The 22,626-nt window shown below is 53.0% G+C and overlaps 11 protein-coding genes across 11 annotated transcripts; 4 read left to right on the plus strand and 7 right to left on the minus strand.

The window, feature by feature from the left end:
* Positions 1–1,438: 1,438 nt before the first annotated feature.
* On the minus strand, positions 1,439–4,496 carry grc3 (putative RNA processing protein Grc3). Its single transcript, XM_025571067.1, has 5 exons — positions 4,262–4,496; positions 3,800–4,190; positions 3,626–3,752; positions 3,264–3,575; positions 1,439–3,195 (listed from the first exon to the last, which is right to left on the minus strand). Exons 1-5 carry the CDS (start codon positions 4,293–4,295, stop codon positions 1,573–1,575), a joined length of 2,487 nt encoding a protein of 828 aa, XP_025426525.1. The 5' UTR covers positions 4,296–4,496; the 3' UTR covers positions 1,439–1,572.
* On the plus strand, positions 4,284–6,163 carry BP01DRAFT_395756 (DNA-directed RNA polymerase I subunit RPA34). The gene is made up of 2 exons (XM_025578416.1): positions 4,284–4,853; positions 4,914–6,163. The coding sequence occupies exons 1-2, from the start codon at positions 4,699–4,701 to the stop codon at positions 5,689–5,691; spliced, it is 933 nt and encodes a 310-aa protein (XP_025426526.1). The 5' UTR covers positions 4,284–4,698; the 3' UTR covers positions 5,692–6,163.
* A 307-nt stretch (positions 6,164–6,470) lies between these two features.
* On the minus strand, positions 6,471–7,128 carry BP01DRAFT_361136 (uncharacterized protein). Its single transcript, XM_025576074.1, has one exon. It carries the CDS (start codon positions 6,939–6,941, stop codon positions 6,783–6,785), a length of 159 nt encoding a protein of 52 aa, XP_025426527.1. The 5' UTR covers positions 6,942–7,128; the 3' UTR covers positions 6,471–6,782.
* Positions 6,823–11,666, plus strand: atg26 (UDP-glucose:sterol glycosyltransferase). The gene is made up of 3 exons (XM_025571068.1): positions 6,823–8,472; positions 8,528–11,131; positions 11,185–11,666. Exons 1-3 carry the CDS (start codon positions 7,174–7,176, stop codon positions 11,404–11,406), a joined length of 4,125 nt encoding a protein of 1,374 aa, XP_025426528.1. The 5' UTR covers positions 6,823–7,173; the 3' UTR covers positions 11,407–11,666.
* A 36-nt stretch (positions 11,667–11,702) lies between these two features.
* On the minus strand, positions 11,703–12,691 carry BP01DRAFT_361138 (tubulin-binding prefolding complex subunit PAC10). Its single transcript, XM_025576075.1, has 3 exons — positions 12,548–12,691; positions 12,008–12,479; positions 11,703–11,926 (listed from the first exon to the last, which is right to left on the minus strand). The coding sequence occupies exons 1-3, from the start codon at positions 12,565–12,567 to the stop codon at positions 11,825–11,827; spliced, it is 594 nt and encodes a 197-aa protein (XP_025426529.1). The 5' UTR covers positions 12,568–12,691; the 3' UTR covers positions 11,703–11,824.
* A 166-nt stretch (positions 12,692–12,857) lies between these two features.
* BP01DRAFT_395759 (TMEM199/VMA12 family protein) lies at positions 12,858–14,376 on the plus strand (the record flags this gene model as incomplete). The annotated part of the gene is made up of 3 exons (XM_025578417.1): positions 12,858–13,228; positions 13,294–13,902; positions 14,293–14,376. The coding sequence occupies exons 1-3, from the start codon at positions 12,956–12,958 to the stop codon at positions 14,374–14,376; spliced, it is 966 nt and encodes a 321-aa protein (XP_025426530.1). The 5' UTR covers positions 12,858–12,955.
* A 28-nt stretch (positions 14,377–14,404) lies between these two features.
* Positions 14,405–15,780, minus strand: BP01DRAFT_351034 (uncharacterized protein; the record flags this gene model as incomplete). Its single annotated transcript, XM_025573821.1, has 4 exons — positions 14,405–14,793; positions 14,872–15,456; positions 15,542–15,657; positions 15,713–15,780. The coding sequence occupies 4 exons, from the start codon at positions 15,778–15,780 to the stop codon at positions 14,405–14,407; spliced, it is 1,158 nt and encodes a 385-aa protein (XP_025426531.1).
* Positions 15,781–16,291: 511 nt separating this feature from the next.
* Positions 16,292–17,104, minus strand: BP01DRAFT_395761 (mitochondrial 37S ribosomal protein uS14m). The gene is made up of 3 exons (XM_025578418.1): positions 16,937–17,104; positions 16,660–16,831; positions 16,292–16,564 (listed from the first exon to the last, which is right to left on the minus strand). Exons 1-3 carry the CDS (start codon positions 17,041–17,043, stop codon positions 16,502–16,504), a joined length of 342 nt encoding a protein of 113 aa, XP_025426532.1. The 5' UTR covers positions 17,044–17,104; the 3' UTR covers positions 16,292–16,501.
* Positions 17,105–17,760: 656 nt separating this feature from the next.
* On the minus strand, positions 17,761–18,276 carry BP01DRAFT_307993 (F1F0 ATP synthase subunit i; the record flags this gene model as incomplete). The annotated part of the gene is made up of 4 exons (XM_025572321.1): positions 17,761–17,816; positions 17,943–17,993; positions 18,122–18,151; positions 18,240–18,276. The coding sequence occupies 4 exons, from the start codon at positions 18,274–18,276 to the stop codon at positions 17,761–17,763; spliced, it is 174 nt and encodes a 57-aa protein (XP_025426533.1).
* A 321-nt stretch (positions 18,277–18,597) lies between these two features.
* On the plus strand, positions 18,598–19,185 carry BP01DRAFT_307965 (DASH complex subunit SPC19; the record flags this gene model as incomplete). The annotated part of the gene is made up of 2 exons (XM_025572319.1): positions 18,598–18,729; positions 18,808–19,185. 2 exons carry the CDS (start codon positions 18,598–18,600, stop codon positions 19,183–19,185), a joined length of 510 nt encoding a protein of 169 aa, XP_025426534.1.
* Positions 19,186–19,623: 438 nt separating this feature from the next.
* On the minus strand, positions 19,624–22,484 carry BP01DRAFT_361141 (tRNA methyltransferase RSM22). The gene has a single exon (XM_025576076.1). The coding sequence runs from the start codon at positions 22,442–22,444 to the stop codon at positions 19,826–19,828; it is 2,619 nt and encodes an 872-aa protein (XP_025426535.1). The 5' UTR covers positions 22,445–22,484; the 3' UTR covers positions 19,624–19,825.
* Positions 22,485–22,626: the final 142 nt, after the last annotated feature.

Consider the following 22,626-nt stretch of genomic DNA (forward strand, 5'->3'; position numbering starts at 1 on the left):
TCCTTTTTTTTTTTTTTTTTTTTTTTTTTTTTTTCTTTCTTCGTTTTAAGGTTTGCTCATGGGATTCTACATAGATTATGGCGTCTGATCAAGATTGAGATGGAGTTCAGGCACTTTCGTGAACTTGCTTTTCATTGCTTTCACATCATGTCCTTTAGACGAGCGACCTCTGTTTTGCTTTCGATTCTTCTCCCTGTGCCATGTGTTATTGGCTGGGACTGTCTTATTATGATACTTAATTTCGAGAGGAGGAAAGGATGCGGTTCATGAATCCATGATTCAATGTCAGTACGAGGCAACGAAAGATGCACTTGTGAGACATTTAGCATGCATGCATGCATGGATGTGGCTTATGGCATTAGGGTCTTATGGGACTTAATTACGATTGTACTATCATGTTGCAGTAATTTCTTTCTTTCTGGTCTGCTAATGGATGAGTTTGAATCAAAAACATGATCTAGATCGATAAGATAAAAAGAAAAAAAAAAGAGGTACGGAGTGGCGGTGTGGCTGATACATAGCCTCCAGATCAGATCTCGGAGGTTAATGCACCTTCGTTTGTGTATGTATGTCACTTGAAACATCAATGAAAGCCATGAGAAATGTCCGACAGCTTTAAGCTCCACTGTACTGAAACATGACTGATTAGATAGATATCTACCCGAAACATTCAGGACAACTGCATACAGGCTAGATAATTTTCTGACATTCATGTCATTATCGTCTGTGGAGAACTTTCGTTGCGGGGGTTTCTTGATCAATCATGAGCCCTACGTTAGTGTAAATTCAAGGTTGACGCTCGTCCATTGTCCGAGTGGTTGTGGGAGGTAGCTGTAACAAAGGATTTGCCTATGGTAAGTTGGCAATTATCATTCATGCCAAGATAGGCACATATATGTTGATGATACACAATAGAGGACCGACGAGATCTACCCATCTCAGCCTAACATAAGAGGAAGATGCTCTTCATATTCATTTCGAGAAATGCAGTGGTCAACTATTCACACTGCAGCCCGCTGAATGTTTGGCTTACATGTAGGAGAAAGAGTCACAGAGCTCATGCATCGAACTGGTATCAATGATATGTCTCCTCCATCTTTCCCCCATCTTTCCATTTGTTCATCCGCCCTTTGTTTGCTCGTCGATAAAATTACGCCACTCAAGTTCCCCTTGCACCCTGACCCGATTGTACCCTTTGTCTATCCATCGTTTACCTACCGTATGTTGTCTCACCTTCCTCAAAGTTCTTCCTCAGACGCTGACAGCCCGCACCCTCTCTTTGGTATGGGCCAAATGGGCTGGTAAAAACATGGGCCGAGAATGCACAAGCCACAGGCTAAGTAGCCATTCATTCCCGTTCCTCAATCCGACCAGATTGACACACTAATAGATGAAATCCTCAGTGATATAAAGCCAGGGCCAGCGCCCTGAGGTATCCGATGTATACGTCTATGACCGAGAGAAAACCAACTTTTCACGTAATCCACCAACCAATCCAATCTACATCTATATACACCTTGGGTGGTGATTATTACGATAACCAATCCCACAGCCCCAGTCCCACTACCCACTCTACCAATCCCCCTCCCCCTCGCTGCCACTCCCCGCATACGCCTGCTTCCTCAACTTCCACAGCCCCTTCTCCCGCTGCGTGCCCGCCGCACCGTCCGCCTGCCGGTTCCTGTGGTCCTCAATCACCGTCATCCAGGGCACGTTGGTGCTGGCCCTGCGAACGCGATCCTTCAGCATCTCCGCCACCCGCTGTTGCCTGCGCGCCTCTTCAGCGTCGACGACTGCCTTGCTGGTATTCCGCTTGGCGAGCTTCTCGAGCGAGTCCCGGTACCGCTTCTGCTCCGAGCGGGCCGCGTAGTAGTCCTCGCTGATTGCCCAGTTTGGGTTGTCCAAAAGGCCGCGCACGAGGACCAGGGCGTGGCCGTGTTGGCGGGCCCTTTGAATCCGTGAACTGGGAATCGGGGTGGCGAGGTCGATGGTGTGGGAGGCGGGATCAATGGAGCGGACGAGGGCGAGGCCTAGACTATGGGATTTGCGCGGGTCGAAGGGATTGGAGCTGCCGGAGCCGGCAAAGAGGTACGGAAGGGATTCGGGGGTGCGGGCGATGTTTGAGCTGAGGTCTGTTGTCGCGGGCTGTGGTCTGTTCGTGTGGTCATCATCGTCGGCCATGATTATGTCGGAGGCAGCGTCGACGGCGACAGCTGGGGTCGTGGTTGTAGAGTCGGGGGTAGAAGTACTGCCGAGAAGGGCATTGGAGGATTCCACAGCGACGATGGCAACGATGCTTCCCTCGAGAACTTCGGAAAGAAGGTCAGGGTGAATTTGTGAGCCCATCACCATGATGCCTTGAATGTCCTGATTGGGACCAGAGTAATGAACCTGGAACGGCTGGGTGCGCGCGAGGGGCTGCCCGTGCCATAATGGCGTTTCCATGTCGCTGGGGTGAGTCATGTGGAAGTAGGATTGCATCTGCATGGAGCGGAGCTGAGCGCTGGACCGGCTCACAAAATCGGTGGGTTGGGAGGGAAGAATGGTCAGAGGCACTTTGGCCTGAGAGGCGGCTTGACCCAGAGGTTCAATCACCTCGGCAGGGCCCTTGTCACTCATGTAGACGACGTCTGACAGACCGAGAGAGCTCACAAGGTAGGTTGCTACCTCAAGGCCAAGTCCAAAGATCCAGCCTGGATAGTTGATGATTAGAGGGCATTGCGGGTAGTCCGCCAGCAGAGAGCGGTACCGATCCATGAGATCCTTCGCCGCTAAAACATAGTGGTCAGGGTCTTCCTTGGGCGAGTTCGCTCCGATGTGATGCGCTCGTACAATAGTGCCGTTGCGAGAGTCATCTAGCGATGGGTGAGAGAATGGAGGACCAAAGACTGGTGAACGGAGATGGGCAAGATACACTTGTCCCATAGGAGAGAACTCGGGCTGGCCGGGATCAAGGTCGAGGAAGGCGACACCATCGGTGTTGCGATGGCTTGTCTCGGTCTGCGGAGCAGGACTGAGAAGGTGGTTAAGAAGGTAGCGACTAAAAGTGGACTTTCCAGAGCCCTTGGGACCACAGATCAGTGCTCGCAGTCGTCCACCGCGCTGAGACAGGGACTTGATGGCCGAGCTCCACTGCTTCTCAAGGTGCAGGGGTCGGAGATGTCTCTTCAAGGAGTCGTCCGCAGATGTGTACAGCTGAAGAATGATTAATCATAGGTCACCAGAGAGAGAGAGAGAGAGAGAGAGAGAGTAAGATGACGTACCACTGAGAATGTGCGCTTGGTCGATGGTGACACGTTTTTCAGTGTGAGCTTGTCGGCTGCCGTGTTCTTGCTGTTCCATACCCGTTCATACAATGGCGACAGATGCCTGAGACGATAGATTCCACTGTGGCATGACTTCACCTCGACCTCAGCCGCACCATCAACGCCAGAAACGCATTTGATCACAGGCAAGGAATGCGTCGAGGGGGCGTAGACTCTGTAGACTCGGGAGGAAGGGTGCAATTTTGCGCCCATGAGGCTCACCACACCACGCTTGACCCAGAGATCGTAATGCCCGATAAACACAAGACTCTGGTTGCTGTCAGCTTAGTGACACTACTTACAGATTCATGGGCTCTTACCATCTTCTCCTTGATCCGGACGCAGAGCCTATGCTCGTCGCTGTACACCACATTGTTCTTGTTCAACCGCGTCTTTGACAGCGGGAAGTCCTGCATTTGCACAGGGGTATCCGCGGGAGATTCGTATCTATAAGAATGAGTACAGATGTAGGAGCCTCGTGATTGGGGTCTTACTCGTCATCATCTCCCTGCAGCGGGGTGAATCCGACACCATTGGCTTCCTCCACTGCGGCATTCTCTGCCTCCGACTCTGCGTCTGATGAAGCGTGCTCCTCAGTCGATGGGGCAATATCCTGTGCCTTTGGCTGCGGAGCTTTGTGCGAGCGTGTTACCCTGCGCGCCTCTTCTGCTGGTTGCTCGACCGGATCAACATCCTTTCGCCTCGTAGATCGTCTCGGCTGGGTTCGTTCCTGCTCGCCTGCAGTTGCTTCTTCGGGAGAGCGTCGGGCTTTCTTCGACGGAGGCTCACCAGCCGGTTCGAAAGCGACTGGTTTTTCGACAGCTGCTGCCGCGCTTTGCGCCTGTTGCTGCCGAGCTTTGCGAGCCGCAAAGGCGCTGACCGGAGCTAGAGAAAATCAAGTCAGTACCATTTCCATTTCCGCACAACCATAAAACCGCGAGAAGAGTCCGACTCACCAGCTGCTTGCGGTTTATCTGCCTTTCTCTTCATGGTTCTTGATGAAGCAATCGAGAGCACGCAAGATTTAAATTGCAAGGCGCAAAAGCGAGGGACTTGCGGCGCGGGACTGCCCAAAAAAGGTTCATATTTGAGGCCGCGGACTTCCTCGGGTGGTCCGTGCTTCGCGGAGCAGAAAAAAAGGTTATCGCTCGAAAAGTCCGAATCGGGTCCTCGCAACCTGCAGAGACACGAACCTCGTGCAACCTAATTGTCTCAACTGCGATTTACATGCCGGCTGCAAGCGCAGTTCTTCCTCTACATCTTATTACTCTCCGTCGAATTTGATCCCCATAGTGCTTTCAAGGCAGCGCGTGACTATCGAGCCGTCGACATCGTACGTTGCGGCCACCTCGTCCTCGAGCATTCGCATACAACTGGTATCTACCTAGTCGCCATGGCACCTAAATCGGAAGAGAAGATTACCGTCTCGGACGACGACGTCTCTATGGCATCCTCCTCCGCTGCCGAGTCTGCGACGAGTTCGGAGGGTGAGTCGAGCAGTGAGAGCGGAAGCGACAGCGACAATGAGAGCACCACAACCTTGACCAAGTAGGCTTCACGAGACCAATGTATACTTATCACAACCACTAACCATCCTGACTGCCTAAGGCCTTCATCTCGTGCTTCCGCCCACGCTCCTCAACAGTACAAGCCACCTCCTGGGTTCAAGTCCGTGAAACAGCAGATTGCCCCGAACAACAATGTTTCGTCGCTTCTCTCCGACCTGCGCGGCAAGCAGGTTTACCACATCACTGCGCCTGACTATCTCCCCCTCTCGAAAGTCGAAGAAGTCTCCTTAGCCAAGATCATGCAAGGCAAGCCGGTCCTTAAATACAAGGGCGTACAGTATGGAATCCCCGCGGAAAGCATTACGCAGAGCGGCGTGGCCGGACAGGCTCTTCAGCTTTACGATCAAAAGACCAAGACCTACTACAGTACGGCAGCTAGCAACATCCCGAGCTATCACATCCAAGAACTGGTGGATGCGCCCCGTGATTCGGAGGAGGATATTCTCGCAGCCGTCAAGGAGCAGGTCAAGCCTCCGCGCAAGCAACCTAAGAACCTGAAGATGCGCTTCCATCCCGTCGGCAGCGGACAGTTGCCCCCTGAGACGATCGGGTCCAGCTCTGAAGAATCAGAAGGGGAGGCACCTACATTCAAGGTTCCAAAGTCCCTAGAGAAGGAACGGGAAGAACGGAAGCGCAAGCACCACCCTACGGAGGAAGAAGGAGCCCACGTGAGCGAGACCTCCCGCAAGAAGTCCAAGAAGCACACATCTGCCCAGGGAGTGGAGCAGGGAGAGGCCGGTGAGGATAAGAAGAGCAAAAAGTCGTCGAGTAAGAGCCGAGAGGAGAAGAAGCGAAAGAAAGCGGATAAGGCGGCTTGATTGTGGCGGTCATCGGTGTAGTCTTTGTTTTCTTTCTTTCGATTTAAAAAGTTGGCATTATTAGACCAGGTGTAATCTTGCGGTTTTGTTGGGCATGTGACCTTTGTGACTCATTGCTGTCTACTTGTATATACACAATCATCGTCTGCATCGCACATTGTAGCGAGGTAGGACTCTATTTTCAGCAATGTTCTTCTGGGCCCACCGCCGGCCACAAATTAGTGTCGATCACCCCCAACTTTGGGTTTCGAACAAGGCTGCTAGGCGTAGCCACTAATTTCTTGTACTGGAGCATCGTGGATCATGGAAACGATAGATTAACTAGAAGCTGGGGCCTGTCAGGCTGCCTGAACTCGGATCACCACATCAGGTGGCAGCAATCTGTAATATCCTTTGGTTCAACAGCCTCATCAAACAACAACTAACTACTACCTTGTGGATGGGATGACACCTTCAAAGGTAAGGTAGTCAGTCTGCCAGGGTCTCCTGGCGCCAACTGGTATGGTAAGTTTAAAACACCGCGGCGTCCAGATACCGCTGAATCAGCCGAGTGGGCCAATGAGTCTCGATGGAAGGTTAACACCACCCCCGGCTCTGATCACATGCAAAAGTGCTGATTGGGTACAATGACTTCTACTGAACAGCTGATACGGACTGAGACTGACGACAGGCAGTCGGGGGTGGAGTCAACCTTTCCTTCTTTCCCCCCCCTTCAACCCCCGGACTTACACTACTACTACTCACTAGTAGGAGGTAGTGACGAGCTACCCGTTCCTTAACTACGTAGTACGTAGTAATTACTTATCTATTGCTGCCAGTGGTTAACTACCCTTACCTTAACTTACCTACTTCTCTGCATCACACAAATCATTCTGCTGCTGCTGCTGCTCCTGCTGCTCGACCGCCTGTTTCTTCTTTCACTTTCACTCTTTATCCTCACATTCCTGGAGACACTTCCCTCCCCCCGCCTCTTTCCACTTCCCCCAAATATCCCCCGTCTCTCCTTTGATCATGATTCCTCAAGTTTGGTCTCTGCTGCCTTGACGGCTTGCCTAGCCTTGTGATTCTGGTCCTCCTTCCATAGCTATCTGTCAGTCTGCCTTATCGGACAGCTCGTAGCACACGTCTGGTGCGTCTAACTTTGCTTTTTCTTGTTCTTGTTCTTTTTCTTTTTCTTTTTTTTTTCTCTTTTGGACTATCAGTCTACCATTCACTTGATCCTGGGCAGAGCTTTTGCTTTGTATGATCATAGATCCTCTCCCGTTATCATAACCCGTGACATGCTTTGCCAATAGGTCTCCTTCTGTTGACCATCTAACGTGACTTGAACCTACTGACTCCTTTGATCCTGAAGGGCCGATCACGTTCCTCATCTCCATCATCCGCTCAGGCATTGTCAGCATCTACATCGAGTCCATATCCGCCGTGGCTGTTCTATTCAGTGTCCATTCGCTTGTGCCACACTTTGCAACGCTCCCAACAATGCGACCTTTTATTGACGATACAAAACGGCGGCGGGACCGTAGGCTCAGCGCAAGCAGGCAGTCTGTCTCATCCAGCCGTATCTTCGCCGGCGCTTTCCCCGAACGACTCAAAGACGACCACGATGCTCAAGTGGACTTTTCTGCGCCTCCAGGTGCCAGCACAGCTCGCGACGGCCATATGCAATATATGCAACAGTCCATATTCTCCATGATTGCCGCAGTAGGATCTAGATCAGACTTCCATGCACGATTTGACGATTCAAGCGACAGTGACGGCGACCCTGAGGACCGCGTTCCGAAGGGGACTGAGGACGTCATATCAACTTCTGCTTCGCCCAACAAGAGCGTGCCCGATAGTCGCCGGTCTCCCAAACCTGCAAGCCCAACGCAGGACAGAGGACGTCGTCCTCAGAGGGTCTTATCCGAGAATAAGCTCTTGCGGTCGTTTATATCAACCGCTAAGCGCGGCAAACAACGAGAGCCCACTATACACTCAGAACCTCCTACAGATGATGAGACGTCCCGTGCTTCGACCCCTAGACGACCACGCAGTGCTACGCCGCGGGCGGCCCCTGTGCTTAGTCGCATGGTCGAAGCACAAGCCGCCTTAGATACGAAAGACGCTTCCGAAAGCTCCTCGGAACGCACAGATGAAGAAAGCGACAAAGAGCACAAGCAGTCGTCGGGGACTCCACTCTCCATTCGACTCAAAGAGATGTTTGGATTCGAGGCCCCGGAAAAGGTGGTTGTCGAGTATGCATGTTCATTACTGCAGAGTATGCTTCTACAAGGATACTTGTATGTCACAGAAGGCCACATCTGTTTCTATGCCTATCTACCCAGAAAGTCAACCGTCATTATCAAGTCCGGGCACCTTTACAAACGGGGCAAGAAGAATCCGAAATACAATCGCTACTGGTTCCTATTGAAAGGTGATGTGCTATCATACTATGCAGACCCATCGAATCTATACTTTCCCAGCGGTCATGTTGATCTTCGCTACGGGATCTCTGCATCCCTAGCGGAGCCGAAAGACAAAAGCCGAGAAACGCGGGACTTCCAGGTCACGACAGATCAGCGAACCTACTACTTCAGAGCAGATAGCTCTACGAATGCCAAGGAATGGGTCAAGGCTTTGCAAAAAGTCATCTTCCGAACTCATAACGAGGGCGAGAGTGTCAAGATTTCCTTTCCAATTGAAAGCATCATAGACATAGAAGAAAGTCCGATGGTCGACTTCGCCGAGACATTCAAAATCCGGACAATCGAGAGCGAGGAATCATATGCGATTGAGGAGGTACTTCTACTGACTCGGAAAACTGTGATGACATTCACTGATCGGGATTACCTAGTACTATTTCTCGTTTATCGACTCGGGCCGAGATGCTTTCAACTATCTCAAGGGTCTAGTTGACAACTCTCCGATGAAGCGATCGCAGCAGACTTTATCCCCTCAACCCAACAATCTGGCACGCTCCCAACGCTCCCGAGTGGCGCAAAATAGATGGTCCATCACCAGTGGTGCGAGTCAGCCTCGAGGCATAGCAAACGCTAGCATTCAACGACGGAGAAGTGCAAGCACAGGCCAGGTCGTATTGGACCACGATCCGCCGACCATGTCTCCTTCGGCAAGGCAGCAGGAATCGTCAATGTCATTTAGTAATACCCTGGAGCAAACCACCGAATCATCCGCGCTCCTGCAGTCAATGACAGACACCACGGAATCGGCCAGCCAAATCCTCAACAGAAGCGACGTCTTCCACTCCCCTACAATACAAAGCCTGCGGAGAGGACCTTCCACAACTAACAGAAGTGCGCGGCGATACTCAGATGAGACAACCCGATCAATGCATGCCTATGCCAATGATATTAGCGGACGTGCTCTTACCACGAGCGGCCCAGACGAAGAGACACACGGGTCTTCCCGATTACCACCCCCCGCGCACCCTCTGAACGAAATCGTGCGTGCGGGAACATATCCGTTGCAGCGCGCTGCGGGGTTTGCCGAGTATCTGAAAACACGATCGAAGCAAATGAGCAATATTCTTGCAAGCGAATCTATGGGCTACATAGAGAAAGTGTCCGGCATGTGGGCCGGTGGCCGGAAGCACTACGGTGAAGCAGAAGGTATACTTGCTGACGACCAGGCTGTCGACCCTGAGGACAAGGAAAGGGGTTGCAAGGATGGTGATCGGTTCCGTGCGCATTTTGCGCTACCTCCAACCGAGAAACTACAAGCGACCTACTTTGCATACTTACACCGAGTGCTACCACTGTACGGCAAGATTTACATTAGTCAGAAAAAGTTGTGCTTTCGCAGTCTTCTGCCGGGAACTCGCACCAAGATGATTCTTCCATTGAAGGATATTGAGAATGTGGACAAGGAAAAGGGATTCCGGTTCGGCTACCATGGGCTGGTTGTTGTGATTCGGGGGCATGAAGAGCTATTTTTCGAGTTCAGTGCTGCTGATCTTCGGGATGACTGCGCCGTTACACTGCACCAGGGCCTCGAGGCTGTGAGATTTCTGGCAGAGTCCAGGCTACTTGGGGAAGAAGAAGGAGAAGAGGAAAGAGGAGGAAAAGATGAGTCCGAAGCAGCGAAGACGGAGCATCGTATGCTTCAGGAAGCAAGGCTCGACGCATCTGCTCTGCAAAGCTCTCGTTCCGCGCTCCTTGAGTCTTCTGAATTGCATCCGATCTTTGACGACCCGCGTGCTTCTATCATCAACTTCAAGCCCACAGAGTCCTTGCGAATCACATGTCTGACGATTGGTTCACGCGGCGATGTGCAGCCATACATTGCCTTGTGCAAAGGCCTCCTCGCTGAGGGTCATCGACCTAGAATTGCAACTCATGCGGAGTTTGGGTCTTGGGTGAAGCAGCATGGCATCGACTTTGCGCCCGTCGAGGGTGACCCCGCGGAATTGATGCGCATCTGTGTGGAGAATGGAATGTTCACATATTCCTTTCTCAAGGAGGCTTCGATGAAGTTTCGTGGTTGGATTGATGATTTGCTATCGTCCGCTTGGCAGGCTTGCCAGGACAGTGACCTACTCATCGAGTCGCCAAGCGCAATGGCTGGTATTCACATCGCCGAGGCCCTGCGGATTCCATACTTCCGGGCCTTCACAATGCCCTGGTCCAGAACACGAGCGTATCCGCACGCATTCGCTGTTCCTGAGCATAAGATGGGCGGGGCTTACAATTACATAACGTATGTCATGTTTGACAACGTCTTCTGGAAGGCCATCGCAGGGCAAGTAAACCGATGGAGAAAGAACGAACTGGGCCTGAAAGCAAGCGGACTTGATAAGATGCAACCCAACAAGGTTCCATTCCTTTACAACTATTCTCCTACGGTGGTACCTCCACCATTGGACTATCCCGACTGGATTCGGATCACTGGGTACTGGTTCTTGAATGAAGGTACGAACTGGACCCCACCGGCAGACTTGGTGGAATTTATTCAGCGTGCCCGCGACGATGGCAAGAAGGTAGTATATATTGGATTCGGCTCCATTGTTGTCTCCGATCCATCGGCCCTCACTCGGACGGTTGTTGAGTCTGTCCAGAAGGCGGACGTACGGTGTATCTTGTCCAAGGGGTGGTCTGATCGACTAGGCGATCCTTCAAGTACCAGATCAGAGATTCCTCTGCCACCAGAAATCTTCCAGATTCAGGCTGCACCGCACGACTGGCTGTTCTCGCAGATCGATGCTGCAGCGCATCATGGTGGGGCGGGAACTACGGGGGCCAGTTTGCGAGCTGGTGTCCCTACCATCATCAAGCCCTTCTTCGGCGATCAGTTCTTCTTCGGCACCCGAGTTGAAGACTTGGGGGTGGGCATCTGTATGAAGAGACTGAACGTGAGCGTGTTCTCAAGGGCCTTGTGGGAAGCCACCCATAGCGAGCGAATGATTCTGAAGGCACGCGAATTGGGCAAGCAGATTCGGAGCGTAAGTTCATCTTCGAAGGGATTTTGCTTTGGCATCTGCTAATTTGAGTACAGGAGGATGGGGTAGATACCGCGATCCAGGCCATTTACCGTGACCTTGAGTATGCGAAGACTCTGGCCCGACAGCGCTCGATTGTTTCATCCACGCCGTTCTCGCCGACCCCTGCAGCCAAGACCATTGCAGAACAAGAAGCTGATGACGATGTGGCTGACATTGAGGAATGGACGTTTGTGGACGATGACACTGATGCCGACATGGCGAAGCGAGTGCGCTAGTGAACAGTGTTTCAATTTTGGTGACTGCGTGTGCAGGCTCCACGACTACTGATGACTGATGACTACATATTCCATGGATAATCGATTGTAATGATTTTTTTTCAGGTTTGCTGGTGGTAGGAAGCAGAATTGCATGCGCGGGCAGGGTATGATGTTTTGTTCTTTCCGACTGATGAGTTATGATGCTGTGGAGGGTGAATACTTCATGATACACTCTAATTGCTATTCCACGTTGCTGTGTATGAGGCGCGCACCTTATATAGATTGAGTATTAATAGACTGATACACCAGGGGGTTCGGGGAATTCTTGGAACTTCTTTTGTTGCTGTGGTCGTCGGAAGTAGAGAGATGCGATGATATAAGACGCCAGACTAGATCATAATTAAAACCAACCAGGGCCCGAAAGTTATACAATTGATTATGCTTGCTTGTCTTCCTCGTCGCCCTTCCCCTCGGCCTTTTCTTTCCGTCGCTGCACGACATCCCAGTTGTAGACTCTGGCCGTAGCCACTTCGAGGGTCTAACCAAGAAAATCGTAGTCAGCGACCTCAACTCCTCTCGGAAGACCCGCAACGAAAGCAAAGGAAAGGACAGGACAAACCGTAATCTGCTCCCTCAAAAACTCCAAATCCTCATCGCAATTCCGCAGACTACTCTCCGCCGCGGCCAGCTTATCCGTCAACATGGACTCAGCCTCCTCAATCGGATACGCCAGCATCACATTGGCCCCCAACCAGAGATACACCTCCTCCGTGTCCTGGGGCGAGACCGTGGCGCGGGCATAGAGGGTATCATTCAACTCAAAATTCGTCTCCAGCGGCGGAGCATCGGGATCGGCCGTCTTTCGCCGCGCGGACAGGAACCGCACCATCTCCAGGGTCTTCTTGATGTCGGGGATCTTGTCGCGCAGGCCCGCCGCGCGCTTCGTCGTGTTGACCTCCATGAATTGGTACTTGGAGATCATCTCTTGGAAGGAGCGGAGGGTGGGTTCGACTTCGGCGCGGCTGGAGACGTAGTCGGTTACATTGTCGATGAAGGGGGCGGCGGGGATGCCGCGGGGGTTGGTTGGGGGGCTGTTTTGCGGGATTTTCTGGTGGTTAGGTTTGGATGGGAGTTCCGGGGGTTTTGAAGAGAAGCTTACGCGGGTTTTGAGTCTGTCATTTTGAGTGTGAGTTTGTGTGTGTGCTGTGGTGTAAATGCGAGGAGGAGGGGGAGGAAAAGGAAGATGGGCGGCGGCGACGGCGCAAAATGCTATCAAGATTGAGTAGTTACAACTAGTTTGGTGTAGGTCAATCAGTGAATGATAAGTTGTAGGTTAAAGTGGGGGAACTGGAAAAAGAAGGTGGTTGCTTGTTTAGGCTTAGCGGGTGTTCTTTTCTGCCGGTTTTATTATGACGGAGGATCACCGCGGAGTTGGAGCGGAGTTAATCGATTACTGTATCAATCAGTCAGTAACTTACTACAGCTTCAATCTCACAGCCTGGCTCAACCACTAGCTTATCCAAAAGCACCATGAGTCGATGATCCTTCGGCGAGTCAACTGTACATCATGGTCAACTTGATCACCACCCCGGCCATCCTCTCCGCATACGAGGCCCTCCCCGCCTCCACGAGACAAGACCTCTCCCTCCCCTCCGCGCTCCACCTCACCGACCCCATCTCCCACGAGCAATTGATCGGGATAGCCCGCTTCTTTCGAAATTGTTCTCCTCCTCCTCCTCCTCCTCAGAATGACACCCTTCCTCAAGAACAGCGGAGTCTGAATGCCCTCCTCCGCGGCACAAAACTCCACGTTCCGCCCCCGCCCCCGAAACCCGAGCCGGTATATTTCTTCCCCCTTCCCATACCAGACACCTTTTCATTAATGCTTCCCCCGCGGGGCTACAGACAAAAGAATACCTCGCCTACAAACGCGCCCTCCTCGCCGCCGCCGAAGCCGACGCCTACACGCGCATGACCACGCCCCAACCATTCTTCTCCGCTTCTGCTGCTTCTTCTTCTAGTCCTGGAGCCACCACCCTCCCTCCCTCCGCCCCGAACCCAATCTTCACGTCCAGCAGCCCCCAGCTCGCCGCACTGCACGACAGGCACAGCTCCTCGTCTTCTGGATCTGGAGGACTCGGACGCCGCCCTCCTCACGACGACGACCAGGAGACCATCACCCCGTCGCTCGTGCTGAATATTTTTCTCTCCGTGTTGATCACCGGGTTTAGTGTGTTCTGGGCGCTGCATAGTTGGCTCCCTGCCGGGACGGTCAGGGTGGGGGCGGGGGTGAAGGTGCTTTTGTCGCTGGGGGCGGCGCTGGGGGTTGCGGTTGTGGAGGCGGGGATTTATGCGATTTATTTGCAGAAGGTGCGGGTTGCTAGAGAGAAGGAGAGGAGGGTGAGGGAGGTGAAGGTTGTGGTTGGGAGGGAGGTGGTGGGTGGGAAGAAGGATGGGGAGGGGGTGGTGGTTGGTGGTGGTGCTGGAGTGAAGGAGGAGATCTGGGGGAAGGGGGTAAATGGTGGGGTTAGGAGGAGGGTGAGGGAGAGGTGGGAGGAGAAGGAGAGGGATAAGGATAGTCATGAGGGAAAGGAGTAGTAGGTTGTAGTTATGTATGTCTTGTGTACCATTATGATGAATGTGATGTGAGGTCCAGTGGTGCAGTCCGGGGTGGGTATTGCCCTACGGTGTGTATTCTTAGTATTGTAACTCTGTTAGGGTCATGCTATCGACTGGATGTTATGAGCTGGGTTTTCAATGAAAGATTGGCTTCCGTTTGGGTAACTAAATTGGTGGTGTTGCTTCCGCTCGTGCCTTAACTATTTTTGCGGAAAGTGTAATAGAGAAACTGGTAGTGAAGAATTCAGAAGCTCCGAACTGACTATCAGGCTTATTATGCCTCAGGAGAAACTGATCACGGAGAAAGTACTAGAGCACGAAGCCCAATTGACGCTAGAGAACACGTCCAACTACCCGAAAGACCGCTAGTTGCAAACATGCCAGGATAAACCTCACTTTAAGCACCATCCTCGGTAGCCCCCGCGTAATTCAACTCACTACTGTCAAAGTATCGAATCTCCAACTTCGCCTCTCCATAGTTCGGATCTGCGAAAGCCCGATTGAGCCATTCCAGCGCATGAGACCAAGCCTTTGGCATAATGCCCTCCGTGTTCAGCTCCTCGCCCGATGAATAGCAATTACAGCCATGATCGAGCATTGCCTCAGCCGGCATCCCTAGCGGCTCGTTCGAGAGCACGTAGCCGCGACAGCGTGAGACGACAAAAGCCGCAAAGGAAGTCGGATCCGCCGAGGCCAGATTCTCGTAGTCCGCACCAATTTCGATCTGCGCTATGTGAAGAGGGTTGGCAAAACAGATAGCCGAGATGTTTGATCTCCAAGAAGCCCCTTATCATTTGAAATAGCGTCAGTACTACTACCGCTCATATCTCACAGCTGGGAAAGCTGGCCCAGTCCCACACTTACAATTCCGAGCCAAGTACCGAAGAGCACCCAACCCTCCCTCCGAGGCTCCCACAATGCTGATTTTTGCACCCCAGCTAACCAGTCGACCCCGTGCAGACAGGATGTCCTCGAATACACGATCAACATGATTCGCCCAGTGCTCGTGACCGGGAATCTTGTTCCGGCGAGACATCTCGGGGGGCGGGTCCACCGCCGATTCACGGGGCATGTGCAGCCAGTGAGTCAGCGTGATGGCCTGGCCGGAGGCACAGTGCCAGACGAGTTGACCGGTGTTTGCGAGTACAAGGGCGGTATTGGGCATGTTCGCATCAACACCGCCATCTGCCTGGCCCGGACGCAGTACGGCCTGAGCAAAGGACACGAGCGAGCCTGCATTGATACCGTCAGAGCCGACACTGCGATACGACCAGATGCCCAGGTCCTGGATGGGCTCGCCAAACAGCACGATGATGTGGGAGGCAGCGGACAGGTTCTTTGACACCATGATTGGCACATGGGCCTTCTTTGTTGCTGCAGCTAGTGGGAGGTGTAGGTCGACGAGGCCGAGCTTGCGCAGACGAGATAAGACGATCTTGCGGATGCATTCTATGAGTGAGGACGACTGTCAGAGAAGCAAGATGATGATTGTTGCGTTCTCGATGCAGAAAGCCATCTGGATCACTAGACATACCGTTCATAGCTTCTCTCTGGACGTCGTTCCAACGGGAGTTGCGGTTGATCTTATACTGGAACTCCTGCGTCGGATCTGAGATCTTGCGGATCTGGTCTTTATCGTTCACAAAGTATCTATGTGGTATCAGCATGAAGAATACCCGATGAAACATGATGTGAGCTGACCTACCCAAGCTCTGCCAGGTTCGCGGGGAACACTGGGTCCGCAGGCAGGTCCTCGCGGCGATAGACGAACATCTGGAACACTGTGAAAGGACGGAGCCTGTGTTGCCTCGTAGAAGAAGTAGGAGACTGAATGAGAGAAGAAGAGATGAAGGGCAATGAGGAAAAGATATCGTGGATGTCAGTAACAGCTGAGCTGCAGCTTCCCGCCAGGTGAACCCAGACGCGAAGCTGCGTTTGCGAGTCAGTCAGTGAATGTTGGATGGGGGGTCCCAACCATGAAGCATTTGGTGATTGTGTTGGTGTTCTGAAACGAGAGAGAAGTCATCGACACCCCTCTTATTTGCAACAGTTCTTCTCATGTACCGTACTCTGGTCACTCGAAAGCGAAAGGGACAGCAGCACCGACAATGAAAGCATAGCAAGATGCTCTAATCATCTCAAGTGAGACATAGGAGAGATTGACGCCAGACAGACCAATCCGACGAACATCAAATCTCAGAGTATTCTTTCCTGCGATCAGAAGCCAACAGGCCCCGAAGCACACCAACTCTACCCAACAATCACAGAACTCCGAAGAAAAAATGCCCATTGTATTTCCTCAATCAAAAGTCATCTAAGTATACAGTACAGATCCCTCCCCACAGGGAATCAAGATGCAGGAGGGAAGAAATAAACAAACGCCATCAAGGAAAGCACCGAACCCACCCAGAAGCTTGTCAAACAATATGATTCTATCACATATAAACCGGGAGGTCGCAGACCACACCACCAAGCATATCTCCGCTTGTCGGGTCTACCAACTGGCCTTTCTGACACCCGGAAGCTCTCCGGCCAGCGCCTGTTCACGGAATTGGTACTGCATAAAAGGAATTCGTCATGTTAGCCTTGTGCTCTTCTATACCCTCCATACCAGACACAACCACAATTCCACGAGCAAAGAGAGAAACTCACTCTTCCCAACCGGAAGTCCCGAATAACGGATCTGGCGACACCACCCGCTACACAACGGTTCTTGATCTGGGTGGGCCGGGTGTAGGCGTGCATCGCGGCCAGCTGCAATTGCGCCTGAGCACGGGCACGGGCGGGGAGAGTGGTATTGCGAATCACATAGCGAAGAGCTTGGCTGAACGATCGAGTGAGAATTAGCATATGGTCATCTTCGAGGTCGGTTATGCAATTGCAGGATGGAGGTGGAGTGGAGGGAAACCTCGGAAGAGCGGGCTCATACCGTTCGACTTCGTTGGCCTCGAAGACTCTCCGCTTGGTGTGGTCACGGATGATCTTGCCGTTGATGAATCCGCCCAGATCGAGCTTCTTAGCTCTAAACATCGACATGGTGAATATATGTGCGAGGGTATGACTTTGGCGCAAGCAGAGTTGGGAGCGTGGACTGAGTTCCGCAACAATCACTGGAGTTTGGCCGGAGCGGCGAAAGTCACGGAGAAAATAGGCCTTCCCGATCGGGGTTAGTGCAATATCACATTTGCGCTCCGGGACACGCAGGACTCGGTCCAACCAGACGAGCTCTCAGCATAGGTCTAGAGATTGAGATGCAACCTGGGGCATGGATGGATAAAAGGGAATCATTAATGCTCGTTGAGTATGGTAGCTATTGAGATCAATTGCGCTTCGACAGGCGATCCGGCCAACAGAGCTCTACTCGGAAGATGAAACTACCATGATGCATTTTTTTAGTCAACGCGCAGGCAAATTTCAAACAAGACACTAGAAACCAGATAACGGCTTGCTCATTGAACTGGCGTGGCTTGATACTGTACGGAGAATCAATGAAACCTTCCCTGAGAAAGAACCTTGAGCTCCCGTTCTGTGGACATCCTGATTGAAAACGTAGGGTCAAACGAGAAAGATATTTGGTGCAACTGATCAATTCACCAATATGTCCTATGACGATATCTCTCTATATGCTTGTACAGGGGGCGAAACTGCCCGCAAACTCGAACCATCGACGAAACCCGCAATCGCGGTCTCACGCCACGCTCAACCGAACCGTCATAACGTCCGCCATATCAGCAATTCTCCAGCTAACAACGTCTAGTGCTTGGTAGCCTTGGCGTTGGGGTTGCGGGGGTCGTTCTTGAACTCGGCAGCTGTAGAGCGAGGGCGATTAGCATCTGAACCGTGTCGGATACGGACATTGTAGAAGGAATATATTGAACAAGGATTCTCCATGGAAGGAATCGGGTGGAGAAGAACACAATAGCGGGGCCACTCACTGTTCATCAGGGCGTTCTGGAGGGAGTTGACGCCGTAGAGGATGACCAGACCTAGAAGTATACACCATCAGCGACCTCCGACTCATGCTTGCTCGTCTTCCGGATGACACGGCATTTTTTTCGGCTTCGCGCACAACCAACGACGTTGCGTATCGACGATTGGGACTAGAAGTGCATACCGGCAGCGAAGAAGGGGCCGAGAGGACCGGCTATAAGAAACGTCCGAGTCAGTCAATCATATTCTGTGTTCCGTATGCCACACCGCCGGGGAGGGCGACAGGGAAGCCAGAGACTCACCAACGGGGGTAGGGAACTTCTTTCCGAGGAGAGACATGGTGAACAAGTTGCGTGAGTTCCGAAGCGAGATGCTGGAGGTGGAGAGAAGATAGGTATGAAGATGCAGCAGCTGATGGAAGGGGAGCGAGCAGAACGAGGAGAGGTGCGGATGCAACGAGGTTTGTCCGGAGGCCCGAGAGTCCCAAAGAGGGATAGTTTCCCCGCCGCTTTTGTCCGGCTGTTCCCCGCTAAGTAAACAGTCCAGGCAATCGATAACAAACATCCATGATCCATATGCCTGGATATACCCAATATATCTAATATCGCATCGTTGTAAGGTCAGAACTTTAACGAAATACAGAGACACAAATCAGTTGCTATGGCCGAACATCTCCAACTCTCTGTCTCCTCCCTGCAGTCCTCCCTGCAACTCCTCGACTCCTCCATCTCCACTCTCGATGCCGGTGTCAGCGACTTTCCCCGAATGGCCAAGGTCCTGCAAACCACCCGCGTAAGTCTCGCAAAACACCCTCACACCTCACCTTCCATAGAGATTTTCACCACTAACAATATCCTTCCGCGGGATCAGCACTTTGAATTACTCCCCGAACCCACCCTCCGCGAGGCCCAGCAGTCCCTCCTCGACGAAATCACCCCCAGTATCGCCCATCTCCTCCAACTAGCGTCCGACCACGTCGAGAAGCTCTCCCGGCGCGAGCAGGGACTCCGTGCAAAGTGTGAACTCCAGCAAGGCAGACTGTACTCTGCCGAGGACCGTCGTCAGCAGAAGCCCAAGCCCAGCGCTTTCGGCGACCGACAGCGCAATGCAGCCAGTAACGCTGCCAAAGCGGCGGAGCTTCGGAGGTTGGTGCAGAAGAAAGAACGCCTGCAGTACGCGGTGGAGCGGCTGGAGCTACAGGGAAAACAGAGGGAACGGCAGCTTCGCAAGAGTATGGCTTTCCAGTGAAGCTTGCGCGGAGTAGATTCTGTTATCTTCCATGGAATTCAGATGAAGGGTTGTCAACATCTGCCACTTCTCTCGAGGAGCTTGGTTGTACCACGCTTTGAGAGACTCAGGCACTGAGCTTGCTTTACTCGCGAGCTCAGGGGTGGACTAGTCTGCTATGGCGACTCTGGCTGGCCGGCCACCGCCGGCAGAATCAATGGCTTGACGGATGCCTTGAGCCCCTTGACCGGGTCTTGCATGTGTCATGAATGCCACATCTGGTCATGACAAGGCGGCAGCAAGCAATCGGCACTGAAAAAGCCTATCAGGTCAATAGTGTGGAAACGATGACCTGCTTCAACGCCTCGACCGAATTGTCTCCCAGGCATGACTATACGAGACAAGGCCGAACGAAATTATGATGGGTGAGATTTGAAATGGAGAGTATGCCTATTGAGTGAAGAGCTCGACTATGATAGCTAATATCAACACAAAGACCACATATTGTACACATGAAAATATACAAGATTTATGCAAGTTTGCTCCCGAACCGTAGATGATATCCGCAGCCTGGCGGCCGAATCCCCCTAATGCGCCCCCAACCATGTAAAAGGAAATATATCCCAACCCAGAACCCCGACATACGACAAAAGCGTGACACCTACGCGTCGTCAATCTTCATCTGGTTGTAATGCTGCCGAACCTTCTTCTTATCTTGGTGCTTCTTCCAGCTGGGGATCTTCTCCCCCTTCTTCCTCTTGGGGATGAGGAGTTCCGGCCTGCGGTTGTTCGCAGCAGCATCTGCATCCTCCTCTTCCTGCGCTGCCTTGGCCGCCTCCCTAGCAGCAGCTCGCGCCTCCAGCCTGTCCTTCTTGCTCATGCCACGTTGCTCCCCGGTCTTGACCTTGCGATCGATCTGCGTCTTCGACCCGAGCGCCCACAGGTCTCCCCATTGAGACTTGCGCACGTCGCGGTACGCCTGACGGCTGAAGGAGCGGGGAACGGTCCAGCGCTCGATCTTCGCGTCGGGAGTGCAGATGTCAAAGGTGACATGCCCGCGACGCTTGATGGGCGGATAGACGATGCGCGGCAGAGTCAGCGGCTCGAAACGGGCCTCGTCCTCCGCAAGCTTCTGCTGTTCCTCCTCGGTCATAGCCGCCTTCGTCTCCTCGTCGGGCCACAAGTGTTCGTAGCCCTTGGCGGCATGGTACTTGGCCACGCGGTCCTGCTTGAAGCCTCTTTCCTCGCGCAGATCGACACCACGCTGGACGACGAGGTAGCTGTACCGCAAATCCTCGTGGTTGTGGTTCTTGGCATCGATGATGCGCTGGAGGAAGGGAGGGCGGATGTACCGTTGCCGGAAGTGACACCAGTCACCGCGCCCGACCGAGTGGCCAGGGATCTTGTACATGGGGCATTGAGCATGGTTGGTGCAAGGCGCAACAATCATGCCGGGTTCCTTTTCCAGTTCCAATTCATCGTCCTCCTCGTGCGCCTTCGAAGTGGTGTCTTGTTCTGAAGCAGCGAGATCAGTATTGCGGATCACGCGCTTGAGCAGCATATCACGGGCTCCAGCGACGGCCTCAAAACCTCTTTGATGGCCCTTCTCAAGGAGAATGAGAATTCCACCGTTGGGGTTGACGAGCTGCCAAAGGTTCTGCACATGCTCCTTGCGCAGGTACTCCTCCTCGATCGGAAGAATGGAGTGGGGCGCAATGACGATGTCGAACTGTTTCCGCTTTGGGGCCCTGTCATCGTCCAGCGTCGGTTTTTCACGAAGGTGGACGTAATCTGGCAGTCGTGGTAGGAAGGTGGTGTTGTCCAGAAGTGCCGCAGCGCGATGGCGAAGACTGTTAGATCCCACCACCACGGTCGACTTGCCCAGCGGGGTCTCGGAGTAGGGACGCTCGGGGTCCATCGCCTCCCACTCCGCACGCATAACTTCCCTCCATGCAATGATACCAGCACCTCCTGCACTAGCATCAAGAACGCTCGGACCGTCTTCTTTGTTCATCAGGCCCCGCAGCCAATCGGTGCCCAGTCGCTTGCGGACTTCGACCAAGACACTCAGCACTGAGGCATAGAATCCAGGATACATGGCCGCAAGGTAGACATTGGCCTCCATCTCACTCATATGACGCTGCGAAGCCTCCAAGGGACTCGGTAACTGGGGAGCTTGAACCGATCTCGGGGGAGTCGTGACGGACAGAGGAAGGAACCGGCCTTTGAAGACACGACGAGCAGTTTCCTGGATATGCTTATTCGCGAAATCCCCCAGGATTGTCGAGATGGGTTTCACCAAAGTGTCGCTTGGCGGGAAAACAGTGCTGGGCTTCGTTCCAGATTTGCCCATCTCCGTCGCGGGGTGATACCTCAGGCTATCATCACCATCAGGCACAGCTTCGTCCTGGTACTGCTCGAACATGATTTCTCCGCCGAGCTGCTCGGCAACCTCGCGCGTGCGCTGCATGGCGATGGTCTCCTCTGCCTCGGGCCCAGCCTCCATGTCATAGACAACGGGAATTCCATCATCTTCCTCTTCTCCTTCCTCATACTCAGCCTCCTCCTCGAGCATTTCAACCTCTTCCCAGCCCCCTTCTCCATCTTCGCGGTACAGTTGATCGCCCTCTTCCTCTTCTTCCACAGCTTCAAGCTCGATATCGGGTCGAATGCTATCCACGTCACGGTAGATCGGTTCACCGTAGAGCCGGACATAGAGTTCGGTTTCGCGCGTGTTTAGGTAGTCGGGTGGTAGATATTCGCGGAATTCCTGTCTCGCCATGCGCACCCGGCCTTCCAAAGTCTCTTGGTCCCGGTGGCCGATCGTCTGGCTAAATGCGTGCTCATACTCCAGACCGTCAAGGCGAAGAGCTTGGTCGAAATCGTCGAGCAAGTCCAGATCCTCCATGAGGTCGGCCATGACGGCTTCGTTTCGATTGATCTCGTCAATCAGGGCGTAGACGACATCCTTCCGGTCCGCATGTGTAGCATCATCGGGCACGGCGAGCGTCGCAGAGGACGAGCACCTCGTTGAGCCAATCGTCAATTGTGCAAGTCGGGGAACTACCGTTGCTCCCGGGCGCTTGTCGAACATCTTCGAGAGCGATGGGAGACATCTCCTTGCATTCGTAGTCTTCTTGTTGACCGCGAAGCTTGCTGCTCCGCGGCGGAGCTGTTGTTGTTGTTGCGTGCTGAATTGCGGCGTTCTGCTGGCTGCAGCGCGCAACCACCCATAAGGGTATGAGCGGCTCGCCCGTGTCGCCGGAGATCTGGACAGCATCCTCACCCGTCCGCGACTCGAAAAGTGAAGTACAGAAAGGATTGTACCTGGGGAAAAAAATTGTTACCTTGCCACCCTACCTCCGACTTTGTTGCACGGAAAACTCGCGCCAAGCCACTGGAAATTCCTTGCGTCTCATTGGTGTGTGCAGCGGATAGATATCTTACGTAATTCGATCTAGA

This window comes from Aspergillus saccharolyticus, assembly GCF_003184585.1.
Source record: "Aspergillus saccharolyticus JOP 1030-1 unplaced genomic scaffold BP01scaffold_65, whole genome shotgun sequence".
NCBI lineage: Eukaryota > Fungi > Ascomycota > Eurotiomycetes > Eurotiales > Aspergillaceae > Aspergillus > Aspergillus saccharolyticus.

Coding starts and splice junctions, on each gene's coding strand:
- grc3 (XM_025571067.1), bottom strand. CDS start 4,295: ATGAAGAGAAAGGCAGATAAACCGCAAGCAGCTG. Junction 4,191..4,261: donor AGATAAACCGCAAGCAGCTG/GTGAGTCGGACT, acceptor GATTTTCTCTAG/CTCCGGTCAGCGCCTTTGCG. Junction 3,576..3,625: donor TCCGGATCAAGGAGAAGATG/GTAAGAGCCCAT, acceptor GACAGCAACCAG/AGTCTTGTGTTTATCGGGCA.
- BP01DRAFT_395756 (XM_025578416.1), top strand. CDS start 4,699: ATGGCACCTAAATCGGAAGAGAAGATTACCGTCTCGGACGACGACGTC. Junction 4,854..4,913: donor AGCACCACAACCTTGACCAA/GTAGGCTTCACG, acceptor TGACTGCCTAAG/GCCTTCATCTCGTGCTTCCG.
- BP01DRAFT_361136 (XM_025576074.1), bottom strand. CDS start 6,941: ATGATCATACAAAGCAAAAGCTCTGCCCAGGATCAAGTGAATGGTAGA.
- atg26 (XM_025571068.1), top strand. CDS start 7,174: ATGCGACCTTTTATTGACGATACAAAACGGCGGCGGGACCGTAGGCTC. Junction 8,473..8,527: donor AATCATATGCGATTGAGGAG/GTACTTCTACTG, acceptor GGGATTACCTAG/TACTATTTCTCGTTTATCGA. Junction 11,132..11,184: donor TGGGCAAGCAGATTCGGAGC/GTAAGTTCATCT, acceptor ATTTGAGTACAG/GAGGATGGGGTAGATACCGC.
- BP01DRAFT_361138 (XM_025576075.1), bottom strand. CDS start 12,567: ATGACAGACTCAAAACCCGC. Junction 12,480..12,547: donor ATGACAGACTCAAAACCCGC/GTAAGCTTCTCT, acceptor CCCGCAAAACAG/CCCCCCAACCAACCCCCGCG. Junction 11,927..12,007: donor TTTTGAGGGAGCAGATTACG/GTTTGTCCTGTC, acceptor TTTCTTGGTTAG/ACCCTCGAAGTGGCTACGGC.
- BP01DRAFT_395761 (XM_025578418.1), bottom strand. CDS start 17,043: ATGTCGATGTTTAGAGCTAAGAAGCTCGATCTGGGCGGATTCATCAAC. Junction 16,832..16,936: donor GAGGCCAACGAAGTCGAACG/GTATGAGCCCGC, acceptor TCGATCGTTCAG/CCAAGCTCTTCGCTATGTGA. Junction 16,565..16,659: donor GGGACTTCCGGTTGGGAAGA/GTGAGTTTCTCT, acceptor CCTTTTATGCAG/TACCAATTCCGTGAACAGGC.
- BP01DRAFT_361141 (XM_025576076.1), bottom strand. CDS start 22,444: ATGCTGTCCAGATCTCCGGCGACACGGGCGAGCCGCTCATACCCTTAT.